Below are 24,448 nucleotides of genomic sequence, written 5' to 3'. Positions count from 1 at the left end.
GTAAATGTTCACGATGAATTAGAAATCCTCATTTCAGGCTTGATGTTCCTGCTCATCCATTGAGTGATCTCGAATTAGTCACCCTCTTGGGTCCTCGGTTTTTGCCTCTGTGAAATGCGTAGAAAGGAAAGTCTTGAGTTAAAGAGATCGGCGGTACCCAACTTTGTGCAACAGAATGAAGGGAAGGTGAAAAGCCTCAGATTCACTGAATCAGAATATCTGGAAATGGGATCTGGGGATCCGCGTTTGAAAAAACCTCCTCCCTCCCTTCGGGCGTTTTTATTTTGAAAAAGTTCAAAGCTGCAGGAAAGTTGAAAGGACAGTACAGTGAAAACCCACGTGAACTTCACCTAGATTCTCCAGTCCTTAGTATTTGCCACATTTACTTTCTCACTGTGTGTCACACACACACGTTTTGAAAACATCTGCAGACAGTATCATATTTGACCCAAAGCACTTCAGCATGTGTCCGCTCCAAACGAGGCCCTTCTCATATATAACTGCAATGTCATTATCATGTCTATGGATTTTAATGTGACACAATAGTAATGCCTGATACACAGTCCATATGCAAAGTTGGAAATCTGCACTTTTTCAAAGCTTCCCACATGACTGGTGCCATGTTTTCGGAGCCACGAGCCTGGATGATCTCTCATCTGCCTTCCAGAGCACACCTTTTGTGGGTTCATCCACCCATCATTATTATCTTCATCAAAGGTGCAAATATCCACTCGGCTCAGAGGTCACCTGAGAGGGGTTCACCACAGAGCGAGCTGCACCGAGGAACCTGCACCTCAAGGCCTTACATACCAACAGTGGATAACACCGTCACCGCCATTTGCAAAGCGGGCTAGACAGACTTCCAACTGCTCAACCGAGGCCTGAAGCAGCCCTTGGGTGGTGACACGTGGGTGTGTATAATGTGTGCTTATGGAGTTTGCAGCCCGCTTCACTTCCGGACCGTCACAGAAATGCAGTTTGTGCACTTTTCAATCAAAGCCACTGGGCAGCTGGCACAGAGGAAGTTGGGTGTTGCAGTGAGGGGCAGGACAGTGGAGTGGTGGAGAAAGCACACCGAATCCTAGTTGGGCCACGTAAGTCCCCTTGGACAAGTTATGTTAAGTCCTAGTTTTCTGCCCCACAGGTGAGGCTGATAACACCTAACAGATACCTACAACACAGGGTCGTTACAGGATGAAATGAGAAAACAAGGTGCCGATATGGTTATGCAACAGGGCTATATCTACTGGCCTCGACTTGATGGCCTGGCAAAAGCTTTACTTGTAATCACAGACTAAGTTTCTTCAGGACTCAGTTGAAATGGGAAGATTCCAAGGCTGCTCCTGTCCCATCTAAGCTTCCTATGCATCCCACCTGCACCAGCTAGCCCCTGCCCACCTGACTTCATCGCCTACCAGTCTCCCCCTCATTCACTGCGCTCTGGCTGCCTTGGCCTTCTTCCAATTCCTCCAGCAACCAAATTCGGGGCTTTCGTATTTGCTTCCAGCCTGGAACAGTCTTCCACCTAGAATTTTGTTCGCCCTTTTCACTTAGAACTCAGTTCAAATGTTCCTCCTAAAAGGGCCTTCCCTTCCTGCAGCATTCCCTGTCCTCAGTCACTCTCCATCACATTACCTTGTTTTATTTTCCTTATAAGGTAATTTGAAATTATCTCGGTTGATTTGTGTGTCATGTCTTCCTGGGGAGAGGGACTTCATCGTCTTGATCTCATCAGGACTACAGATAGGGAGCAGCAAAAAAATGTGTTGCACAAACGGAATGCATGCACTAATTAGCAAGTCTACGGAAGAATTCTGTCTCCCTGTCGTAGTTTTAGGCTCACGCTCTGTCCCACCCCAGGAACAAAACGGGCAGGCCACACCGCGCACGTGTCACAGTCTGAGCTGTGAGCACGTCTCTATGGCAGCGGGATGCCGGCGTGGACCGGAAGTTACGTACGACTACTTCCGCTCCACAGCGGCCGCACTTCCGGACGGGGAGATCGGCGCTGACGCCGTTCCGACGGTAGGTTGGAAGCGCTTTTTTGTTGAAGCGGTTTTCGGGCGCGCGCGTGTAGCTAGAGCGGGGTCGGGGGGGCGGCCCTCGTCCCCGGGAGCCCCGCCTCCGGCCAGGGGTCACCAGGGACGGGGGCGCGCGCTTTCTCCGCGGCCGCCGCGGGCCGGTCCGCGCGCTGGGGTCCCCGGGCGCAGACGGTGGAGACCAGACCTGCGGCCACGCCGCCCCTCTGCGCCCCGCAGCGCCCGCCCAGGCCGGAGCGCGGTCTCTGTGGCGCCCCAGAGGCCGTGAGCGAATGCGGGGCCGGGCTCGGGCACATCCCCGCCGGGCGGGAAGCGGCGCGTTCCGAATAAGTGGAGATAAATGCGCATCCGCTCGTGCCATAGGCACCGAGCCCTGGGAGCTGTACGGGATCCCAGCTCTTTGGAGACCGGTCTTGTCGCATCTGAGCCAAGTGCAATAGGGAAGCGGCTGGGTTGTCGGGGAACACTGCACGCCAGGGAGACAGGACCCAGTTAAGCCATCAGAGAGACCTTCTTAAGCGACCAGTGATAGCGCAGAAAGGTAACGCGGAGGAAAAGCATTCCGCGCAGAAAGAGCTGCTTTTGCAAATTCTCTGCCAGTGAAAAGGCACATGGTGTATTCTAGGAACCGAAAGAGGGCAGGGTCTCTGAAGCCCAGACAAATGAGAGCTGGACAGGTAGGCGTGGACCAGGCCCCATCACGAAGGGCATGGTCGGTCTACAGGGTGTTGGGATTTAAGAACAACGGGAAACCATTAAAAGTTTATAGCGAGAGACGACTATATTTAAAAGAGGCTGAGTTCAAGAAACCAGGCGAAGCTTAAGAGGTATTTACAAAATAGAAACTGACGTAAGGTAGAAGAACATTTAAAAGAATCATCGCCTCCGTTTGTCGTTACTAAGAGGTCCTGAAAGATGGGCCAGGATGGTGTTTTTTGAATGTGGTGGCCTGAGGGTCACAGGCACTTACTGGAGCAGTCTCAGGGGAATTGTCGGGGTGGGAGCTACAAAGAAGTGGGTTAAGAAGTAGATGGAAGGTGAGGACATAGAGCAATTTCTCTATTAAGAAATTTCGCTGTGAATGGGGAGGAAAGAGAATAGGCAGGTGGGGTTATAGGATGGTTGCCACCTTTGTTTTGTTTCGTTTAAGTTGGAAGAGTCTAGAGATTGTCAGGGTGTTGCTGGGAGGGAGCCAGGGCAGTGGAAGAGACTGACGATGCAGGAGAGAGAGGGGTTACCTGATGCATCGTGGTTGCTCTGAGAACGTCGGGCAGGAGGACGTCGGGATCCAGCAGCACACGCGTGCCACGTGGCCTCTGACAGGAGAAGGGTCACTGGTGTGATGAAAGAGCAAGAGAGAAGGGGACACATGCAGGCAGGCTTGCTCGGTTTCGAGGGTAACGTATTTCTTGTCTAGTGTGCGTGAGGTTATAGCAAGTTAGTCCGCTGCACTAAGAAGGAAGAATGAAATTAGAAGTTCGTCGAGAGGTGAGGAGAGTGGAAATAATTGTTTCAAAACGAGCGGGCGAGTGAGCTGTCTGGAGCAGTGCTGTCCCAAAAAAATAGAATGCAAGCCACATATGTAATTTGATATTTTTTAGTAGCCACAATAAAAAGCATATAGAGGAGAAGGTGGAATTAGGGATTATATTTTACTTAACAATATCCAAGCTATTATTTTCATATGAAAGCAATATATAAAAATTAGGAGACATTTTACTGTCTTTGTTCTAAGTCTTTGAAATCCAGCGTGTGTTTTACACTTGACCGTAATTTGGCCTGGCCACATTTCAGGTGGGCTAGTGACCCCTAGATCTGTGGACAGCACAGATCTAGAGGGACACAGTTCGATTCCTGAGCAGTGTTCAGGTCCCACGTATAGTCGGCAACCAGGTGTTTAGAGTGCTGCCCATCTGGCCAGATGTGAGTTTTTTCTCCAGCCATCCTTAGGAGCTCAAGGGCAGGCAAAGAGAAAGCTTAATTCATTACAAAAAAAATATTTAATGAGTCTCCCCACTGCCATGAGCCAGGCACTGCACTAGATGCTGGGGCTGCAGTAGTGTATGAGACAGGCAAAGTCTGCTAGACTCTGAGTAGGGAGTCAGCTTGCAGAACTCACCCTACCTATAGCCGAGACCTCAAAGAGGTAATAAGTAAGTTTCCTTGCACCTCTGGGTGACATCAGGGAGGAAGGCGGCCTTAACCAAAGCTCTAGGTGGTCTACGGAAGGCGAGACCCTGAGGCTGGGGGATTTGGCTCAGAGTACAAGTCCACACGTTCATTCATAGTCCCCTCCCTCCAGCCACACAGTTCTTACAGCTTCTTTACTACGCAGGAGAAATTAGGGCCTTCTCTAAAAAACTGCCATCCAGACACGAAAGACCACCGATACAGAGCGATCTCCAGGACCCGTTGTTCAGGGAAAAATAACAAAACGCGGTTCAGAATACATAGATATACCTTCTGTATAAGAAAGCAGGAAAATAAGAACAGATTATTTTGATGTTGGAACCATATAAATGTGTCACCTAGTCAAAGAGAAATAAAATCTTATGAATGGAAACCCAGAAGCAATAGAGCGCAGGGCGAGTTCTAAGACACGTTTGTAAAATCTTTTATCAGGCTCGTTCCTCTTACTGTACTGCTCCACACACACGTACTCGACGTGAGTGTCGACACTGGGGCCTCGTTAAACTTCATTCCAACCCATTGTAGGATTGAGACACATCCAGCCTTCCTCAAAGAGGCGACCTTCTGTTTGAGGTCACTGGACAGTTGACGTCCCCACCGTTCAGACCCTGCTGGCCCTGCATTGTAATGTCGAGTTCAAGGACGTGGTCTCCGGGAGGTAGAACTACAAACAGACTGCCTTCCTTCTAGGAGGTTCCTTTTTTAGCAGGGGAGACAGACATTAAATGACTAAGTAAATAACTATATATTTTTAAAGTACAGTTGACTAAATGCTACAAAAAGAGAAATACAGGTTGCTATGAAAGAACATCTTTTGGGGAATGAGCCAAGCCCAAGGCGTCAGGAAAATCTTTTTTTTTTTTTTTTGTAACTACTTAATACATTTATATCCTTCAATTGCTTGTTTTTAAACATAAATAGACACCCTGTCCTCACTACCCCAATTAAGAAATAAAACATTACAAACATAAGAGAAACTGGCTCTATATACTTGGCCCTCCTAATCCTTGAATTTGCCAGTTATAATCCCCATATCTATATTCATAGTTTTGTTAGAAGTGTATCCATTCAGAAAAGAGACATAAAATTATTTATGCGTTTTCGTATACATGGTATAATGTATACATCCTTTTAACTAGAGGAAGCTTTCTGAAAGAAGTGATATTCAAGCCAAGCTCTGAGGAGGCAGGGAAAGGGGGGAGGCAGCGGAGATTGTTCCAGAAAGAGGGACTCCAATGCCAGGGAAATGATTACAGCATGTTTGGGGAACCAAAATAAGTCACGTGCACTGGAGCGCAGAGTTGGAAAGGAGAGTTAAAGGATGGAGCTTCGAGGGGGACAAGGGCCCGAGCGTGCAGGGCACTGTTCTCTGTCAATGACTGTTAACTGTTTTTTTCTATGTCATAAAGGCAGTGGGGCCAGATAGAATCAATTACAGTGCACCCCTTGTGCATTCAGAATAGCGTAAAATTTATCATCGTGATCCAGACTTGTCAATTGTCTGTTTCATTTGTCTGTGATTTTTTTTTCTCCTGAAGCTAATGTTTAAAATGCTTTGCAAAAATAAACCATTGTTGTCAAATTTCCCTATAGGAATAAAATGGAAGGAGACTCGAGCAGATCAGAAATCCACACTCCCGTTTTTGACAAGAAAAAGAAAAAGCATTCTGTGTGTAAGGAAAGGCATCGGAGGCATTCCCATGAAAATTCCAGAGACTCCCCGCCGGCACGCGAACTCTCTCACAAACCGAAGAAGAAAAAAAAGAGAAAGGGTTTTCAGCAAATGGTTTCTTCTCCTTTGAAAACATCAGAAATCTGTGATGAGACTGAAAAGGCCACTTGCACAGTCAAAAAGAGGAAAAAGAGAAGAAATAGTGTCTTAGGGGGACCAGACGAGACAGGCGGCGTGTACGTCATGACGGACAAAGAAAACATCGAGAGCAGGCCGAAGACTTTTAGAAGGGATGTCGACGTCGTTTATGTCGACATGAGCAAGGGACACAAGTCAACCCGAGAGCCCGAAGCAGAGGAAGCGCATTCCGTCACTAAGCGACATAAAAAGGAATCAGAGGAACGGCATAATAAAATTAGGGAGAAAAAGAAAAAGAAGCGTCGGCTGGAAGCTGCGTCCCGCGATGCAGATGCTGGGTGGGAAGGCCCGCCCCAGCCCGAGTCACATGAGCCGGAGTCCCTGCTTCCTGTGGGCCTGGAAGGCGAAGTCACACCACCGCCAGCGTCTGCCCATAAAAAGAAGTCTAAGAAAAGAAAGAGAAAATTTTCAGTCGCCCAGGAAAGTGAGACACTGACCGTGCCCGAGAGTCTCGAGAACGTGAACGCTGAAGGGTCACACGTGGTCCGTGAGGTGGGGACCGCAGAAGGCGGGATGGGACCCAGCAGGAACAGGAAAAGGGCTAAGAAAAGAAGGCGGAGGTCTTCCGGCGGAAGTGCCCTGCCCTGTGCTGGCGACCCCCCAGGGCGCAGCGCCCGCTCCGAGGACCCGCTCTTTGAGTCCCTGGAAGGTAATGGTTGCTTGATTGAAGAAAGGGCGAGACCCAGGCCACACGAGGAGGAAACCCAGGCGCGGTCGCAAGAGGTGCAGAGGTAACGCGGGAATGTCGCGCCTTCTGAGGGTGTCCGCCTTTTGTAGGAATTCTGCCTGGGACCGGCCCCCATTCAGCTCGGCTGTAGTAAGGGGCAGAAATCGTGACGAGATAGGCCACGAAAGGTGCGGGGCGGGGTGCACGCGTGTGTTTCTTCACACGTAAAACAGACAATCGGGATGAGATTTTCACTAAGAAGTATTCCAGCGCTGAAATTCTATGATGAGGCTCAAAAGGCATTTTAAGACCCCCAAATTACCCTTGTTTGTGTATGTGCATATAGACGGAAGGCAGAGGTACGTAGAATGTTACAGGGCCGGAGGAAAACTTCAGTTACGGTTCTCGCTAAGAAAAGAGATTTAGATATATCATCATTTATACAATTATTTAAGGACGCCGTCTGATGAATAAATGCAGGATTTTTTTTAACCACTTTATCTCAGTTTCTGGGACTTGGGACAGATATTTTCTCTCCATTTATATTTGTTAGGTTGTCCTGGCTTAATTAAAATAATTCCAGTTAGAAATGAGAGAGGACGGGGGTCCCCGTGTCACAGGCTGTTGATGACAGTTGCAGCCCCACTCACGACATCCTCTATGTTGTCTTATCTGGGACATTTCCAGAATGCTGACCGTGAGGCAGGAATGTCCTAGGACTGTGGTTCTTGGCTCATGCTGGGCTGTGGGCCATCTGAAAGCCATTGGCCCTTTGCTTAGACAAACGCACACAAAGTTTTTTTCAGCTTCCTATGCGGTTAGCTGATACAGGCGAACACATGAAAAGTAGATTTGGACATCTGGCAGAGAGTTTGGGGGTGAATTGGTGATGGATTCATAGAACATTAAGCAAAGGGGAAAATGTGGCCATTATCGATGACAGTGAAAACCACTGTGACTGTCGAAACCCTGCACGCTAATTTAACTAGTAACCATTACTGTAAAACTTAACTCATTGGAAGGGTTGGGGAGAGTTGTCTTGAGTGTCCATGGGGGTAGAAGGGGACGCAGTTTATTAGGAAGTCAATACCTCCAACAAAAAAAAGTTGAGACATAATCATAAAGATGCCTGGCGGAAGCGGGCCGAGGGCCGCACGTCTGCCGGCGAGCACGTCCCAGTGTCGGAGTTCCATGAAAAGTTTACGCGTCCCCGCTGAACCACCGCTGGTCCCCGTGAGAGTCGTCTCAAGAAAGGGATTTGAAAGCTCTCGGGGCAAGTGACAACGTTAATCAATCCAGCTTCCCCCCCGCAGGTTTGAACCTGCAGACGAAGAAGAAAGCAACGTGGAGTCGGCCAGAGATTCTGAAGCAAAGCTTTCCTCGGAGGAGCCGAGAGATTCGGACGGTTCGGACGTGGACCTGGATTCCGCCGTGCGGCAGCTGCAGGAGTTCATCCCCAGCATCAGGGAGCGGGCCGCCACGACGATCAAGCGCATGTACCGGGATGACCTGGGACGGTTCAAAGAGTTTAAAGCGCAGGGTGAGCCGGGAGGCCGTGGCGCCTGTCACCTCTCCGCGTGCGTCGCTGCCCCTCCTTTCTCCTCGGAGCGGTTCAGGGCTGTGGATCCCCGAGCATCACGTCCCGTAGCAGCTTTCAGCTCTGTCTCCTTCCAGAACTGTCCGAGTCGAAAGCTTAGCCAAACGGAGCGTGCAGGTTTCCCTCTTCTTTGCCCAGCTTCTGGTAGAGGAGGCAGGGAGGAGTGGGGCTGAAGGGACCCGATACACCGCAGACTGAAGCTGATCCTGGGCGGGGAGGAGCAGGAGGTCGGTTGGTCGCAGCACTGGGGAGGGCACACGAGTGAAATAAACTTGAAGCGCTCACGTCAGCGTCCTCGACAGAGATGAGGATGTTGATTTGAGGGGGAGCTGGCTGAGTGGTTGCAAGCAGGGTCCAATGTGGTCTCCCTCTCGATTTCACTGGGTCCCAGAACCTCCCAGAAAGCTTGTCAGATTTCAGGATAAAGTACGAGTGTGAGGCTGTGTACTACAAATGAGCAGCATTTACTGAGTGCCCAACGGCACTGGTCACTGAAAAGTGAGAATAAACGAGTGAGAAAAACACAATTCGTGGAGCAGCATCGAAAAATAATCCCATTTTATTGGTATATTCTGTGTCGAAATTTTTACAAGCGCGTATTTTATCAAAAGTACCTTAAAATAAGCGAGAATAGAAAAATATGCTATATAATGCAGTCGATACGTAAGGAAGCTTGAGCGCTTCGAGCTTCAAAGAGAAATAGAATGTCAGCTGCAGTGACATTGTCACCCCTCCCCCTAATAGAGGTGCACAGAGAATCTACACAGGTGTCCGTGTCCACGCCAGCCAACCCACAGCGCTGCCTTAGGGCGAGTAGTGTGACAGGAGAGTGAAGGGGGACTTAAACTTTTATCTCAGTACTGCTTGGAATTTTATTGAATGTGTGTTTCTAATATAAAAATATCATTTTAAAAAGAGATCGATGAGTCAGGAAAGGTCACTTAGGAATGGGCGACCAGGGAAGGCTGGGAGAAGAGCGTAGCTTGAGCTGACCGCTGAAGGAAAACCGAGTTTCTGGGGAGCTGGGGGCGGGGGAGGCTGGGAGAGCAAGTGTCAAGGGCAGGGGGAGGGGCTGCTCCCTGGCAGGCCGTGTATTGTGATTATGGGTTGGCTTTTATGCATTGACAATACATGCTTTCTCTCGCCCCAAATCCTAGGCGTCGCCATCAAATTTGGCAAGTTTTCCATAAAGGAAAATAAGCAGTTAGAGAAGAACGTGCAGGAATTCCTCTCGCTGACGGGAATTGAGACCGCAGACAAGCTGCTGCACACAGACAGGTACCCAGAGGAGAAGGCGGCGATCACCGACCTGAAGCGGAGATTTGCGTTTCGGCTGCACATCGGTGAGTGGAGGACGCTCCGCCCCGTCGCCATCCGCCTTGAAACCCGCGAGCCGTGATGGGCATCTGGCGACGGGCGAGCCGCGACGGGCGAGCCGCGACGGGCGAGCCGCGGCGGGCATCAGGCCCAGCGCCGGCCCGTCAGCGCGTAGTGCGTGTCAGCTGCTGCCGCGCCTGGTGGCCTTCTTACCCACAGCCTGTGTTTTGGGGCTTTAGGGGCGTGCTCATGCCTCCCAAGGATAGCGCTTTACAGATTTTATGAAGAAGTAAATGACCGATTTTTGGCTTTCACTCGGTGATAATTACAGGTGAGTTTCTCTCCCTGTTCTGCATGATGTGTCCTTTGTGATTACTGCACAAAGCACAGCGTCACGTGCACCCGGGTCTCTAAGTGTGTTAGATGCGGCCGTATCTGTGCTTGCAGCCAAACCTTCCTCCCGGAGGTGATGTTTGGGCAGTCGGAAGGCCATGAAGCAATACAGGATTGGACTGGAAAGACTCTTGAATTTAAAGAGCATAATCTCCTGGGCTTTCTCTGGAATGCACCAAGGACCACAGCGTAGTGAGCCCCATGGGGGCTCGTCCCATCTGCAGAGGGGAACGCCAGGAAAGCGTGTCTCTTTATCTGTATCTTACGGAGAACTGTTGGTGTGTGTCCCCCACCATAGCCCCCTTTCCTTTCTATTGAGATTATGTTAAAATTACTTTGCCTTATAAGGGTCTTTTCCATGAATTTCATTGACTAGAAGCTGGAGCTTCTACATACTAATATCCAGTTTTCAGAGATCTCCAAGGAAACGGAGGGTTTTGTACATTCGCTCCCCAAGACCGCTTCCCGTAGGACATGGGAAATCCCAGCCTGACTGTGGGTCCAGGGCAGTTAGTGTCTGGGCTCCTTAGTCGTGACCGTACTTCATGCCACGCTCAGTGCCCCTCTGACCCCTCCCTTCTGCCTTCAGGTAGAGGCATCGCCCGGCCCTGGAAACTCGTGTACTATCGGGCGAAGAAGATGTTCGACATCAATAATTACAAAGGCAGGTAAGAACGACGTCTGAGCAGCTGCACACAGGACATTTTTCTAGTCTTTGCTGATACTACAAATCACGATATTGAAAACAACAGATGAGAAGTAAAAAAAGCCCTAAATATTTCTGTGTGTGAAACCAAGCGTGCGTCTGTTGTCAGCTGGGTGTCTTGACCCGCTGCAGCCCCCACCTCTTTAATCTTTTGTGACCATCCCCTCTCTAAATCCTCAGCTTTTCCTTCATACTTTCTTTTTAGCTCTCGGCACGCTGTGCTTCTCCTACTGTTCCTTAGGGGGTCTCCTCTGCTCACCTGTAAGGTCCCCGTAAACCCAGACATTCTCTCTCAGACGTTCCCGTCAGCACTGGGCCCAGTTCTTTGGGTTTTCTGTGAATATTTGAAGGGAGAGGTAAGCACTAGTCTGAAGTCTGAAGTCCTGTAAGTGTGATTCAGTGTAGATGCAATGCCGGGTGCTTACGTATTGACGGTCATTCTCTCCTCCCTTTTTTCCTAGATCAAATACGCAATTATAGTTTGTTTCCAACATTCCGAATAAAACAAATGTCAGATAAGTGTCAGATGTGGCTAACCTAAGCTTTCTGCTCAAAGGCAGGGATGAGCAAGGAGGCGCTGGCCCGCACCTCTGAGGACCCAAGCAACAGCCACTGGCTCCATGACTTGGTCTCACTCTGGGAGACGAATTTAGTAAATGCAGCAGGGCCAGCTGAGTTCCATTGAGCTGTGTGACTTAAAAAAGACATGCGTATTATCCGAATTTCAAACATTGGTTTCTTTTTTTAAAATTTTTACCCAAAGGAGTAAACCCTAAGGAGAGGAAAGGTCCCCCACGCAGACCGACCCCTGCCCCGCCCCCTTTCTCAGGCCGCAGCGTTAGACAGCCGAGGACAGGACTTTAAGGAAATGTACTGAAGAGGACATTCGACATGGAGCCTAATGCTTTTGGGAAATGAATGATGGAGGCTGAGGTAGCACTTTTCTACCTGTGTGTAGCGTGGGAATGAAATGTGTAGAACGATAAAAGCTTGTCATCCTAATGCTAAGGCTCATTCCTTTGTACCGTATTATTTGTGTCATGGTGACTGTTTACTCATAGAATATTTTTCCAACTTAAGGAATTCTTAACCGGAAAAAAATGTAAGAAGTCAAAAATCACAGAATTTTAGGGCTCCAGGGGGCTTATAGGTCACTATACCTGTTTCCTCGTTTTTGTACACTCGGTTTCTCTCTGACGTCCTCGTTTCTGTGGCTCCAAGGGTGTCTTTAAGTTCTTTTTAAATCTCAGAAAGACCCAGTTTGCCTCGAGAAGGAAACTACTAGAAAGCACAGTTCCTGATAGCGAAGGATCACGCGTCTCTTTACTGTGCTCTGCCTCCTCAGTGAGTTTCTGAGAACCCTAGGATCTCGTGTCTGGAACTAGTTCTGGACCGCTGTCCTCAGAAATGGTTAGTGCTTTCCTAGGGCTTCTTCTGTGTTCCATCAGCCATAACATAAACCCCCCACTTCCCGCCCCCATAGCGACGAATTCTAGAATGTGGTTAAGATTGCTGTTGCTTCTCTTAAACATAAGGTGTTTAACCTCCAGATTCGCTCACGTTATAGTCTTTGATTTAGTTCTTTAACGTATTTGTTTTTACACGGCATTAATATACCTCAAATTCCTTAGATAGTTACATCTTCACGTTAAGCCATTTGTCAGTTTTATTGAATGTCAGGTGTTAAGTCTTTTGGATACCACGTGGAGAAAACCCACAAGGTCCTTGCCCTTGCTGAACTTCCCCTCCAGGGTCGTGCCGTCCACCGCAGTGGCCACCAGCCTCGTGTGGCCGCTGAGCACTTGAAATGTTGTCCTTCCAAATTGAGATGGACTGTAGACTACACGCTGAGCTGAGAAGAAAGTGAAATACCTCATCAGGACTTCTGGACATGGGCTACACGTTGAAGTGATTGCAGTTTTTGTATATTGGGTTAAATACATTATTAAATTAATTCATTAAAACTAAACATTAACTTTCACCTGACCATTAGAACATTTTAAATGACACGTGGCTCGTGTTAGATTTCTGTGGGACAGCCGTGGTCTAGAGGAAGAGACAGGTAAACAAGGGAACCCCTAGGTGTAGAATCGCAGGTCGTGATAGTTGCAGGGGGAAAAGCAGCCCCTTCTCCAGGAGAGGACGGGACCCTAAGCTCAGGGAAGCCCTCGCTGAAGGTGCGCGTGTAAGGCACCTGGAGACTTTGCAGGTGCTGTTGCGGCAAGCAGGCGAGGTAGGCCGTTTCCTACACAGGTACTCTCTGAGGGGGAACGGCCTCGAGGCCGCGGGGCTGGGCTGTGGGGAGTGCCCGGCTTTCCAGACACGTCCAGAAGTCTGTGTTTCATTGTGCGTGAATTGCGGAGCGTTGGGGATTTGGACGGGGACCTTCCTGACCCGGTTATTTGCTCTGCGCTGTGTGCCGAGCCGGGCCTCTGGCCCAGGACCGTGGTGGTTGAAGCATTGGGTGACCACATTGGGATGCCAGGACAGGCAGTGATGGGAGCTCTGGTCGTGGGTCGGCCTGGCACTGAAACGGCGCTAACGGCCACCCAGTGCAGCTTTCCAGGACTGCAGCGGACCACAATGAGAACCGTTTTTAATCTCGTGGTTCATTCAGAGCTGTAATGCTTTTCCTTCCTCTCAGGTATAGCAAGGGAGACACCGAGAAGTTGAAGGTCTACCATGCCCTCCATGGCAACGACTGGAAAAAGATTGGGGAGTTGGTGGCTCGAAGTAGCCTCTCCGTCGCCCTGAAGTTCTCCCAGATTGGCAGTGGTAAGTTGTGGTCTCTGCTGCCCACCTGGTGAGCCCACCCAGTGAGTGAACAAGCCCGACAGGCCGCCGGCCCTCCGGCCGCCATTGCCACAGGCTTGTCTCCTGAGACGGCCGACGTTCCCTAAGCCATTCTCTGTGCCGATGCCCTTCACGTCCCCGCGCATGGTGTGGAGCCATGCACCTGTGTTCATAAGACTGACCGTTCCCACAACTCAGTTCAGTAGCTCCCAGCACCACTGTGACTGTCAAGGGGACTGACACCCAGGAAGCTGGTGGGGGACGTCCCTTCCCCAAGGTGGCATGGGCGACTGTGGCAAGGAGGGGTGCAGTTTAGTCGGCCCGTTAGTGTTGGTGACCAATGTTGGTGATCTCTGGTCTCCTCATGTTAAAAATCCCCAGCGGCCTTAAGAAGACGGTCTTTAATCGGCATTCCCCTTAGCACGGGGCTCACGTGCTCCCTCCACACGGCAGAGCAGTGCAGCAGCCGGGCATCGTGTGGCCGGCGCGTGGGGGGCCCTGGGTGCATTGGAGACCACGCCTTTCCTGCCACCAGCTCCAGCCACCGATGCCATGCAAAGGCTCAGTGTGGCCAGTCCTTCCAGTTTCTAAGAAGTAAAGCAAAAATCCGGATTTTCATGCACATGCAAAATCTAGCTGTCTTCTTCCCTTGGGATTATTTTGATTTTTAAATATTCATCCAAACTGTGATTAGGGGAAAAGTGACAACAGCGCTCTGTGGGCCAAACCAGAGGTCCTTGCCGGCTGCTGGTTTGTGGGTTCTTCCTTAGCTCAACTGAACATCTGGACAAGAAGGGGGAGCTGTAGAGGCTTCTGTCACCCCACAGACGAGCGACTCCAGAGGGTCTCAGGTGCCTTCGCTGTCAAGTGCTGTGGTGGTGTCACTGCTGCGATTATTCTAACACTGGGAACCCCTGGGGAGAGCGTATACATAACGTAACAGCCATCAGGTTGTCTCTGTCCCATTAAATGTTCATGCAGGAGACGTTATTCTCAGAAACAGGAAGATCAACTTTTTGGAAGTTAAAAAAAGATATTGCCTAAAAAAAGCCGTGGCTTCTTTAGTAGCTTCATTTTAATTTGCACCTGTGTCCGATAGTTTTATGTTTCTGTAACGGGATGTTGCCTGTTATCCTCTGAAGAACGTGGGGTTTATCTTCTTCGACTTTATTTCTTTAGCGCAGTTTTGGGGTCACAGTAATATTGGGAGGAAGGTAGAGAGATTGCCCATATGCTCCCCACTCTCAACAGCTCCCATGAGAGGGGTACATTTGTTACAGTCCACGGACCTACACCGACGAGTCCTAATCCCCCACAGTCCCTCGTCGACTTCGGGGTCATCTGCATGTCGTGCATTCTCTGGGTTTGGACACATGTGATGACATGCGTCCACCATTATGATTTCATTTTTAATACTGTTTTTGAAAGCAAATAGATTAGCAACTGTGAGACCGTCTTTCTATGTCTGTAGAAAGAAATCATGGTGCCTGGAGTAAGGTGGAAACCCAGAAGCTCATCAAGGCTGTCGAAGAAGTGATTCTAAAGAAAATGTCCCCCCAGGATTTAAAAGAGGTGGATTCTAGACTCCAAGAAAACCCCGAAGGCTGCCTGTCAATCGTTCGGGAAAAACTATACAAGGGCATATCTTGGGTAGAAGTAGAAGCTAAAGTGGAAACGAGAAATTGGATGCAGTGTAAAAGTAAGTGGTAAGTTTTACAGCTTCTCATATCAATTTCAACAACGACCCCACCCTACCCCCCCAGTTTCTGTAGCATGGGTAGATTGGTGAGGTTCCTGAGACTGTCTGCGATACCAGCACGTGGAAAGCCGCCCGTGTCGAGAATGGTTGCTGCTCCAGCCACTTCAAGGTCAATATCTGGTTTAAGTTAGCACTTAGCTCACCCTGATTCATCGTACAGCTTCCTCATAAAGAGCTGGAGCTTTTTTTAATACTGAACACTGATTTCTGTTTTCTCACTCTACCCCTTCGTAAGTCTTTTAGTAAAACAAGGTAGTTATCTGTTTGCCGCATCAGAAAAAAAAAATACAAAACACAGGAGGGAAAGCGCAAGCATGGTGGTCAGTAATGGCTTAGCCTTTTAAGGTTTGCTTTCTAATTTTGTGGTTCTTCTGTCTTCATCTAAAGCAAGGGGGTCCTACTTTTCGTCTTAGAACTTCTCAGGTGCATCCACCACACAGAAGTCTTTTCAGTCCTGATCTTGCTGCGTGTTCTTGGCCCGATGCAGCTTTTCCCAGCCGTGGTGGGTGTCTGGGCTGGTCCTCAAAGCCGTGGTCCTTCAGCCACGACGCACACGTCATCCCCAAAGGGGATGCAAATAAGAATGAAATAAGAATGAAATCCAGAGTGGGCGTATTTTATGTTAAAAGCAAACTCCGAGGTCATACTGTTTATTGTTGGCGTTCCTTACAATTCTGTTGTAGAGTATTTGTTTATTTTAATAGAAGACGGCACTCAGGGGAATCGGTCCCAAAGAGCAGATGATGTTTTGGGGGAAGAGTGTATAAGGTGGAGGAACCAGAGCCCTTTCTACTGCTCCATTTTATTTATTTACTTATTTATTTATTTATTTTTATTTATTATTATTTACGCCTACAGCACCTGGTCTTCCTGGGTGGTCTCCCATCCAAGTACTAACCAGGCCCGACCCTGCTTAGCTTCCAAGGTCAGACAGGATCTAGCTTGTTCAGGGTTGCACGGCCGTAGACCATGGACCGTGGCTCCACTGGGGTGCTTACCTAGGACCTTACGCGTGTAAAGCAGACATGCTAACCGCTACACTATGGAACCACATCCTCTATCCCTCCATTTTAGACCAAAAAAGGAGTGGGTTATAAGCCGCAGCCACACTTGGAGGATGAGCCGTCAGTGTTAAGGGAAATGAAGGGAAATCTCCTTCAGAACCAGCTCGGTTAAATAGCAGTCAGGACTTCTTAAGTGGAAGGAAAGAATAGGATACTGTAGCCTGAACACGTGTTTACTTTATGGAACATCGAGATGACCTCAGGTGGTACGTTTCAAGTCGGTGGAGACGGATGGCAGCAGTGAGAACGTCGGTGTCTTTGCCATGTGTCACGTATCTCCCTTATCGGGAAGGTAAACGGAACAGCTGACGATCTGTCCGTCAGAGTGTGACAAACTTTTCTGTGCAAGATAGGTACTTTTAAAATATTTGAAATTGGGTTGCTCCTCATTAAGAACTTCAGTCAACCCTTTCCTTCAGCCATTAGCTTTGAGCCTTAGAGAAATCATATCATTAATCACTCTACTAAATTTGTCACATTTGGTGTTCCGACAGCTGGCAGCATTAATAAGAGCACTATCCATCTGTTTTATAAACAGTCGAAAATCAATTGAGTTTATACAGTGTCCTTTAGTGCCCACTGATCGGCTTATTCTTTGTTTCTCCCTTTTCGAAACTTTTAATTATAGAAACTGTACAACAAACGTAGAACTCCTCGTATTCATCATCCGGTTTCAATAACCGTCAACTTTCTACCATTTTCTTATCCTTTCACACTTTGTTTTTAAATAGGAATATTCTAGGTGGTGGTAAACGTCAGCAGTGACGAGCCGCAAAACTTAGAAAGCGGTTCTGAAAAAGACAATTTGGATGAGAAAAAATGTAGGAAATTTTAATAGAAACTTCACCCCTGAAAGTAAACTATTTTCCTTTCATTTAACGTAGGACGGAAATTCTAACCAAGAGGATGACAAAGGGTCGGGACATCTACCGAGGCCTCAACGCCCTGCGGGCCAAGATCAACTTGATTGAAAGGTACAGAGATCGAAAGCGCCTCTCTTTTTCTGTTTTTCTCTCGAGCCAGAGAGTAGTCGTAAAGCGGCAGAATCTGCAGTAGGGTCGCCAGGGTTCAAATCCCTGGCCCGGCACTTTCTACATGTGTGACCTCGGGCACGTTTGCCACCTTGCTAGGTCTTAGTTTGTTCATCTTAAATGACGATGACCGTAACAAGACCTGCCTCTTGGTGTTTTGGGGAGAAGAGATGAAATGACGCGTGTAAAGTGCCCCCAACAAACATCGTGATTCTAGACTTTGAAGGTTTCCGTGTGGCCGTTAGTTCTTTCCGTCCGTTGGAGATGGAGGCCAGGTACGCAGGCCGAGCCCTGGTGCTCTGCAGTGCTCTTCAGTTCTGTCCTTAAGTCCCTGTTCCACGCAGAGCCTGTTTAAGGAAACCTGCAGGTTTGATGGACCAGGGCTCGTGTTGAGTGAGGAACTGCAAAGAGCGGAAGACACCGGGTTCTGGCCACCCCGCGCGGCCTCACGCCCCCTGCTCAGTGACGGGCCCCGCGTTGGCGTCGTGGGCGCGCGTCCTTGTTTCCCGCGCTTCTCTCTCCTTCCAGAGAGACGGCGTAGGCTGGCAGAGCTGAGGGGGGCATCTCACGTCAGGCATCCCGGGCCCAGTGTCGGCGCCTCCCATTCGTTGTGAAACCTCGAGCCAGTGACTCGGGCTGTCAGCCCGTTTCCTTGTCCATAGAGTGGAGATAGTCCCCGACCTCATCAGCGGGTGAAGGTCATCACACGGTGTCTGTCCCACAGTCAGTGCTGAGGGCACACGTGCCGTTGCTGTCTGTCTGCATCGAATGTCGTGTGTTTTTCTATGACAAAGCAACACAGTTTGGTGGGAGATGCAGAGGGCTCAGGAGGAAGAGAGGCGACCTTTTGGCCAGTAGCCCGCTAACTCGCTGAACTTGGGCTGACCTCGGGCTAGCGTGCCGGCCCCGCTGGGCCTGTGTAACGAGGGAGCTGGAATGGGGGTGAACATTCTGATGCCTTGGCGCTCTTAATAGTCTGTGGGTCCATGGAGATGTCCATCGTGCTGATTTTTGGTTGAAAACTTAATTTTTATATTTTCTCATAGATTGTATGAAATCAATGTGGAAGATGCTAACGAAATAGACTGGGAAGACCTTGCCAGTACCATAGGGTAAGGCTATTTTGCTTAATATTAATATGGTAATTAAAAGGTAAGATGTGACTTTTAATAAGTGACTGCCTGTCGGACTCTAAAGGGCAGGGCTGAGGTTCGTGCCGCACGTGGAACCCATCTAGAAATTGCATCCATGTCCTTTTGTATTTGGAACCCCCCATGGTGTGTACCGGACCAAGGGAATCCCACAGCCTCTCCCCGCACTGCACCCCTCACTGAAGACGCCTGAGAAGAGCGAATGAAATGTGGGCTGCGTCTCTCAGAAGCTTCGAGCAGCTCACAAGTCACGAGACTAGTGCAGAGAACAACTCGCCTCCGCCCGTCACACCCGTCCCGCCGCAGTTCCTTCGTCCTGCTCCCCTCCCTCTCCGGCTCCCTTCTCCAAGGCAATGAAATTTTTCCCCTGAACCGTTTGAGAGATGGTAGTGGACCGCACACCCTGAAAAAGTAACCCAGTCCAGTTATCATACTGGGAAAACTAGACGTTGATATGATGCTAGTCACTGACAGTCCACAGTCAAGCTTCACGACTTGTCCCGATGATGTTATTCACATAGCATTTTCCCCTTGATTGAAGATCCAGTCCAGGATCACTCGTGGCATTTAGCTGTCCTTTCTTCTTAGCATCTTTCCAGTCTGTAAAGTTGTTCTGCCTTTGTCTTCGATGACATTGAAATTGTGGAAGAACACAAGCCGCTTGTCTTGTAGACTCTCACCGTGGAGTTCATCTGACGTTTCCTCCAAATGAGATGAGGGTTTTGTATTTCAGGCAGGAACATGACATAGACGAGGCTATGTTTCTATCACCGGTCACACTGTATCATGAGGCATGTGATTCCCATTGTGATCTTTTGGCTCTGGGGGCGTCTGCCACATTCCCTCGCAGTATTACATAGACAGTTGCTTTAAGTAGCGGTGTTTCTGTTGGTGGTAAGAAGGCTGTGGGGAGGTATTTTGAGACTACGCGAAGATCCTGTTCCTCTTCTAGCTCCTCGGTAGTTTCGCTGTGCCGCTCATTTGCATTTCTCATCTGAGCCGTGAGACCAAACTTTCCTATGTTTATAATCTTGTTTATAATCGCTTACCTCTACTGCGAGCCTTCATCGCTGTAGCCCTTGCATTTTGAATCAGTTCCTGCACCTAAAGAGAAAGGCCACCACTCCCAGTGTCTGGACCGACGGCTCCGTGAGGGAGGGGAGCTAGCCTGCCATGCAGTCCCTTTGAGCAAAGCGAGTTGTTGAGCATCGCGCGGTGCAGGGTTGGGGGCCTTTTGGAAGTGGGGATGTTGAGGGATCGTTTGGCCTCCAGTTTTGAGAGGGTGGGCAGTGGAGCGAGGCTGCTGCTGTGATGTCGCTGATCCAGGATGGAGGGTCTGCACCGGGTCTGGTGGTCAGTCACTTACACCTTGGGATGCAGCCAGAGAACAAGCAGCCTGAACTTGGTCGGCAGGATGTCACACTAGGTGCACGGCATTGTGGGAAGTGGGACAAGTGGGACAGCGCCGTGCCTTAGAATTTGGGCTTTGCAGCCAGATTGGCCTGGCGTTGAGTCCTTCGCTCATCACTTGGCCGTCCTCGGGCTGTGTCCTAACTTGTCTCGGTTTGCTCATCCGCGCAGCAGCATAGCAGGGCCACAGCGAGGACAGAAGGGGATGACAGATCTTAGCCCGGTGCCTGCGGGGTGTGTCCACTAGCGGTTGCCGTGATGAAGAGGTTGAAAGAACCCCACCCCCTTTTAGCTCTACGTACTTAACAGATAAAATGATCCACTCTAATCATTTTAACTGCTAGATTAGGTAATTATTAAAACGCGTAAGTCGTGCTTTTCTGGTTCAAGAAAAAGTATAGCACAGGAAGTTAGCGATTTTCTCTTTGAAAGCAAGTTTAGATTTGGTTGTTTCGATCTTACTGTACGTTAAAAATGTATTGGACTCGTGAAAACATCATCAGCATCTGCTATTATTAGCTTTGCAAAATAAAAACTCAGGATGTCCGCCTTGAATTGTGATGAATACGTATTTACCCTAAACATAGTGGTTGCGGGTAGGCTTTGGAGTCAGACCACCCAGCTGTCCCAGCCCGACCGCTCAGTAGCCGTAAGGTCTTGGACAATTTCTTTACGCCTCAGTGTCCCCATCTCTGCAGTGAGGCTTTAGGGCGGTCGGTAGCTTCCCTGTGGAGCGGTCATGAGGGTCGTTTCTCGCTCTGTGGAAAGTGCTTAGGGCAGGGTCAAGTGCAAGGTAAGCATCAGCACGTTAGCCAGTGTTATAGTTCGCCTACCGACTCGTAATTTAGTTTGTTCTGTTTTAAACAGGATCCATCTTGCACTATTAATTTTCTTTGTGCGTGTGTGTGTTTTTTTTAACCACGTACACAGTAGCTTTCCGTCAGTGTCCTGTTTCTGTCACACATTCACGGACATGATTTCATTTTCAGAATCAGGAAAGCTGCTCATTTTAATTGGTGTACTTAGTACATAGTACGGAAATGACCAATTTTTAAACTGATGCTCACTTTTTTTTATCTTTTTCTTTCTAAAGTGACGTTCCTCCATCTTACGTTCAAACAAAATTTTATAAGCTGAAAGCTACCTGTGTTCCGTTTTGGCAGAAGAGGACTTTTCCAGGTCAGTATTTTCAATATTTGAATATTTGAGAACACAGCGTGTTGATGCCACATACTAGTTAGTGACCTAGGACTTGACTTCCGGGAGCCTCAGTTTCTTTAGTTGCAAAGTGGTGTAAACTGGCAAATTATAATCCCTACCTGACAGGACTTTGCACAGTACTAAAGGAGATGACGAACGTGTAACCTGTGGTCCCCAGGGTACAAGCACTCACCAAATAACCGCGCGTGCCTCTGGGTCACCGCCACGTGCACATGCGTGCACACAGTGCATGCCGACCTGCACACACTCGTGCTGCACGCATGCACACACGCGTTCCAGAGAAAGCATCAGGTGCCTGGTGTCGTCTTTGCAGCCATTTGTGGGTGGCTCAGATATGTAATTCCCAGACCCAGATCATCGGAGTCATGTGGGGACTCGTTAAAAACGTACGTAGCTGGGCCTCATCCCACCCAGACTGACTGCTGGTCTCCGGGTTGGGTTCGGAGACTAGATTTTCTCTCACAAGCTCACAAGAGACTCCAGTGGTCTGCACAGCACCAGTGTTTGGGGACTACTGGTTTGGGTGATATTGCCCTGCAATGTCACCTCTTGCATTCAGCAGGTATCACTTCCTGGCTTGGGTCTTGGTTTGGCCCTGATTAATTCTAGGACTCTGGGCCAGTTTCATGATGTTTCGTAGTGCCTTGGTTTCTCCTTGGAAGAGCGGGTTCGTGGCAGTGTCTGCCCCGGAGGGTTTTTTGAGAGGATGGGGTGAGTGAGTCCGAGTAAGGCAGTGAGGACAGGGTCTGCCCGTGGCAGTAACAGTACAGGGCCATCGGCGGTGCCCTCTCTCTCTTGACCTTGGGAGGAGGCTTCGTACGAATAATTTCAACACTCAATCTTTTTCTTCAGAGATTATAGACTACCTTTACGAGACGAGTCTACCTTTGCTCAAGGAAAAGCTGGAGAAGAAGATGGAGAAAACGAACACAGAGCTCCAGACTCCTGCAGCGCCCAAGCGCGTCTTCCTGTTCCGAGACATCTTTTACTGTGACGACGACAGCGAGGGAGAAGACGCAGGCGAGAAAAGCTGACTGGACGGCCCCGTTTCTCGTCCGTTTTCTAGGTTTGGTCGTGTTCGCGTGCACGTGTCAGTAAAGCCCTTGTCGGTATTGACGTTTGTTAAGAAGATGCAGTGGCTTAAGGAAGGGTACGAGAACGGCACCTCGTGTGATGGAGTATTAAAAACGGACTGACGTGCACAGTCGAGTTCGTTCGAACGTGGAGAGGAGCATATGAGTCGATTGAATACTTCTGTACCGTTACACTGAAAACGGAACTAAAGGTTTTTACGGCAGCAGCATCCATAGCACCCCTAACGCAGCGGAGGCCAGAGTCACGTCCTGCGCATGTTTCGTTATGTGGGTTCAACTACACGTGCGCGCAGCAGCAGAACGTTGACAAGTTCAAACACACAGGCCGCTGTGTTCTCTGCCTTTCCCGCCGTGCGCGTGCGCGTTCGCGCCGTGTGTGTTAGGGAAGCGTCGGAAGGAGGTTGCGACCCTGCCCTTCCCCTACACTGGTTTCGGTTCCCCTGTGCGTGTCACATCTCGTCTTCCGAAGCGCCATTCTAGCATTCAAAGACGTGTGTTTTTCGTGCAAGATGCCCTCTCAGAGCCAGTCACTGACTTCATCTGCTGTTCAGCTGAGAAAAAAGGAAAAACAAAACATCCGCACTCTCTCGCATCGCTCCCAGAAGAACTGGCTCTGTCAGACTTAGAGAGACGCGCCGTGGGTCTCAGGCGCAGCTCATGCCGTACGGAATCGCAAGGCTGATTTTCACGGCGGGCTGTGCCATCAGTCAGGAGAGCAAAAGCGCTCCAAACACAGAAGGATTTAGCGTAAGGCTTTAGGGTACAAAATCGTTACACAGGACGAAGGGGCGAACGGGAAGGGTTGAATCACCCAGCCGCGGGGCGCCGAGGGGAAGCGCTGCAGCCCCCTACCCCCCACACACCTCCCCACAGCCCTCCAGCCCGGCCCACACCAACCGGCCTCCTGTGCTGCCTCCCCAAACTCTGGGCTGTCGGCCACGGCCTCCCTTGCAAGAGCCTGTGCAGCTGTGTCCCTTCTCTGCTCTGCGACCCCAGCAAGAACCCACGTGTTCTTGAAATACAATGGCTTCTGTCCCCCGTCTCCCTTCTAGTTTCTCACAAGTGCCTCCCCTTAGCAGGACTCAACTGGCAAGGAAATCAAGGTTCCAGGTGTCTAGGTACAGGGGACAGACAGCACAGGAAGGAAAGCGTGGGCAGACAGGAAACCATAGCCAGCGATGTCACCAGCTGTGCCAAGATGCAACTCCGCTGTCCCCTGAGCTTTCTCTCTGATGTCATTTGTGTTGCATCATGATACGTGCAATTGGTTAATCATCCACAGAGCCAGACGCTGTCCCAAACCTGCCACGATTGGAGAAGGAAGACGAGGAGTCCTTGGTCGCCACGTATCCCCAGCACCCAAAACAGTGTCATGCAAATTATAGACACTCAGTAAATGCTCAGTGAGCAAAAGCATGTTCCGTTTTTAGCAAGCATTTTGCCTTCAGTCACCTCCTGTCTGTCAAACATACGAGTCTCTGTGCCGATGGGAACACAGATCGTACGCTGCTCCGGGAGGACAATCTGGTGAAGTATGTCTGAGCCTTAAGAATGTACATACTCTGCGCTCCAGTAATTTCACTTGTAGGATTTAAGGAAATAATAGAACTAGTGTATAAAATGGCACATTCGTAACATGAAAACTAGAAAAAGCTGTAAATGATCCTTAATAGGAAATTCATTAAATAACGATATATTCCCGAAATGGAATAACACGCAATAATTAAAAATGATGATAGGTTTGGTTAACTCAAGAAGAGGTGAACAATATTATCAACTGGAATATTTCAGAAGAGTATATCTATTTTCTCAATTTTGTAACAGTCAAAAAAAAAAAAAAGGAAATTGTGTACATACAGATGCATTAAAATGTGTGGAAGTAATTAAACCCAAAATGTCGATGGTTTTCTCTGGGCGGTGGGATGGTAAGTTTATAGGTTAGAACTCTGCATTTGCAAGGGCCGAAAAATCAGACTCAGATAGATGTGAGGACTCTGGGAACTCAGGACCAAAAGCTTTCGTGGATGAGCTCTTGTGGCAAGTAAGGCGGGGTCCAGCTACTCAGTCACCAGGATGTGCTTTCCCTCCACAGTCCCCTTCGCACGGCCACACGTTTCAGCAGTCCTGCCCCCCATTCAAAAGGGTC

The 24,448-nt window shown here is 49.2% G+C and overlaps 1 protein-coding gene and 1 pseudogene across 4 annotated transcripts; one reads left to right on the top strand and one right to left on the bottom strand.

Moving 5' to 3' along the window:
• The first annotated feature begins 1,979 nt into the window (after nt 1–1,979).
• On the top strand, nt 1,980–24,190 carry TTF1 (transcription termination factor 1). 4 transcript variants are annotated; one of them, XM_039862923.1, is made up of 11 exons: nt 1,980–2,025; nt 5,823–6,830; nt 8,080–8,306; nt 9,521–9,706; nt 10,663–10,741; nt 13,424–13,554; nt 15,044–15,278; nt 17,280–17,369; nt 18,473–18,538; nt 21,081–21,166; nt 22,061–24,190. In XM_039862923.1, exons 2-11 carry the CDS (start codon nt 5,830–5,832, stop codon nt 22,240–22,242), a joined length of 2,283 nt encoding a protein of 760 aa, XP_039718857.1. In that variant the 5' UTR covers nt 1,980–2,025; nt 5,823–5,829; the 3' UTR covers nt 22,243–24,190. The 4 variants fall into 4 exon arrangements, 3 of the variants coding, with proteins under 3 accessions (XP_039718857.1, XP_039718859.1, XP_039718858.1); XM_039862925.1 differs by lacking the exon at nt 1,980–2,025 and adding an exon at nt 2,096–2,580; XM_039862924.1 differs by lacking the exon at nt 1,980–2,025 and adding an exon at nt 2,606–3,527.
• LOC120602765 (uncharacterized) lies at nt 16,181–16,299 on the bottom strand (annotated as a pseudogene).
• Nucleotides 24,191–24,448: the final 258 nt, after the last annotated feature.

Source organism: Pteropus medius, unplaced genomic scaffold (genome assembly GCF_902729225.1).
Source record: "Pteropus medius unplaced genomic scaffold, Ma_sr-lr_union100, whole genome shotgun sequence".
Classification (NCBI taxonomy): Eukaryota; Metazoa; Chordata; class Mammalia; order Chiroptera; family Pteropodidae; genus Pteropus; species Pteropus medius.
This window is presented reverse-complemented; position numbering and strand designations above follow the sequence as displayed.

Bases quoted from the DNA above. Each gene is read 5' to 3' on its own strand.
- TTF1 (XM_039862923.1), top strand. From the start codon at position 5,830: ATGGAAGGAGACTCGAGCAGATCAGAAATCCACACTCCCGTTTTTGAC. The intron at 6,831-8,079 runs GTAACGCGGGAA...TCCCCCCCGCAG, and splicing joins CGGTCGCAAGAGGTGCAGAG to GTTTGAACCTGCAGACGAAG. The intron at 13,555-15,043 runs GTAAGTTGTGGT...CTATGTCTGTAG, and splicing joins GTTCTCCCAGATTGGCAGTG to AAAGAAATCATGGTGCCTGG.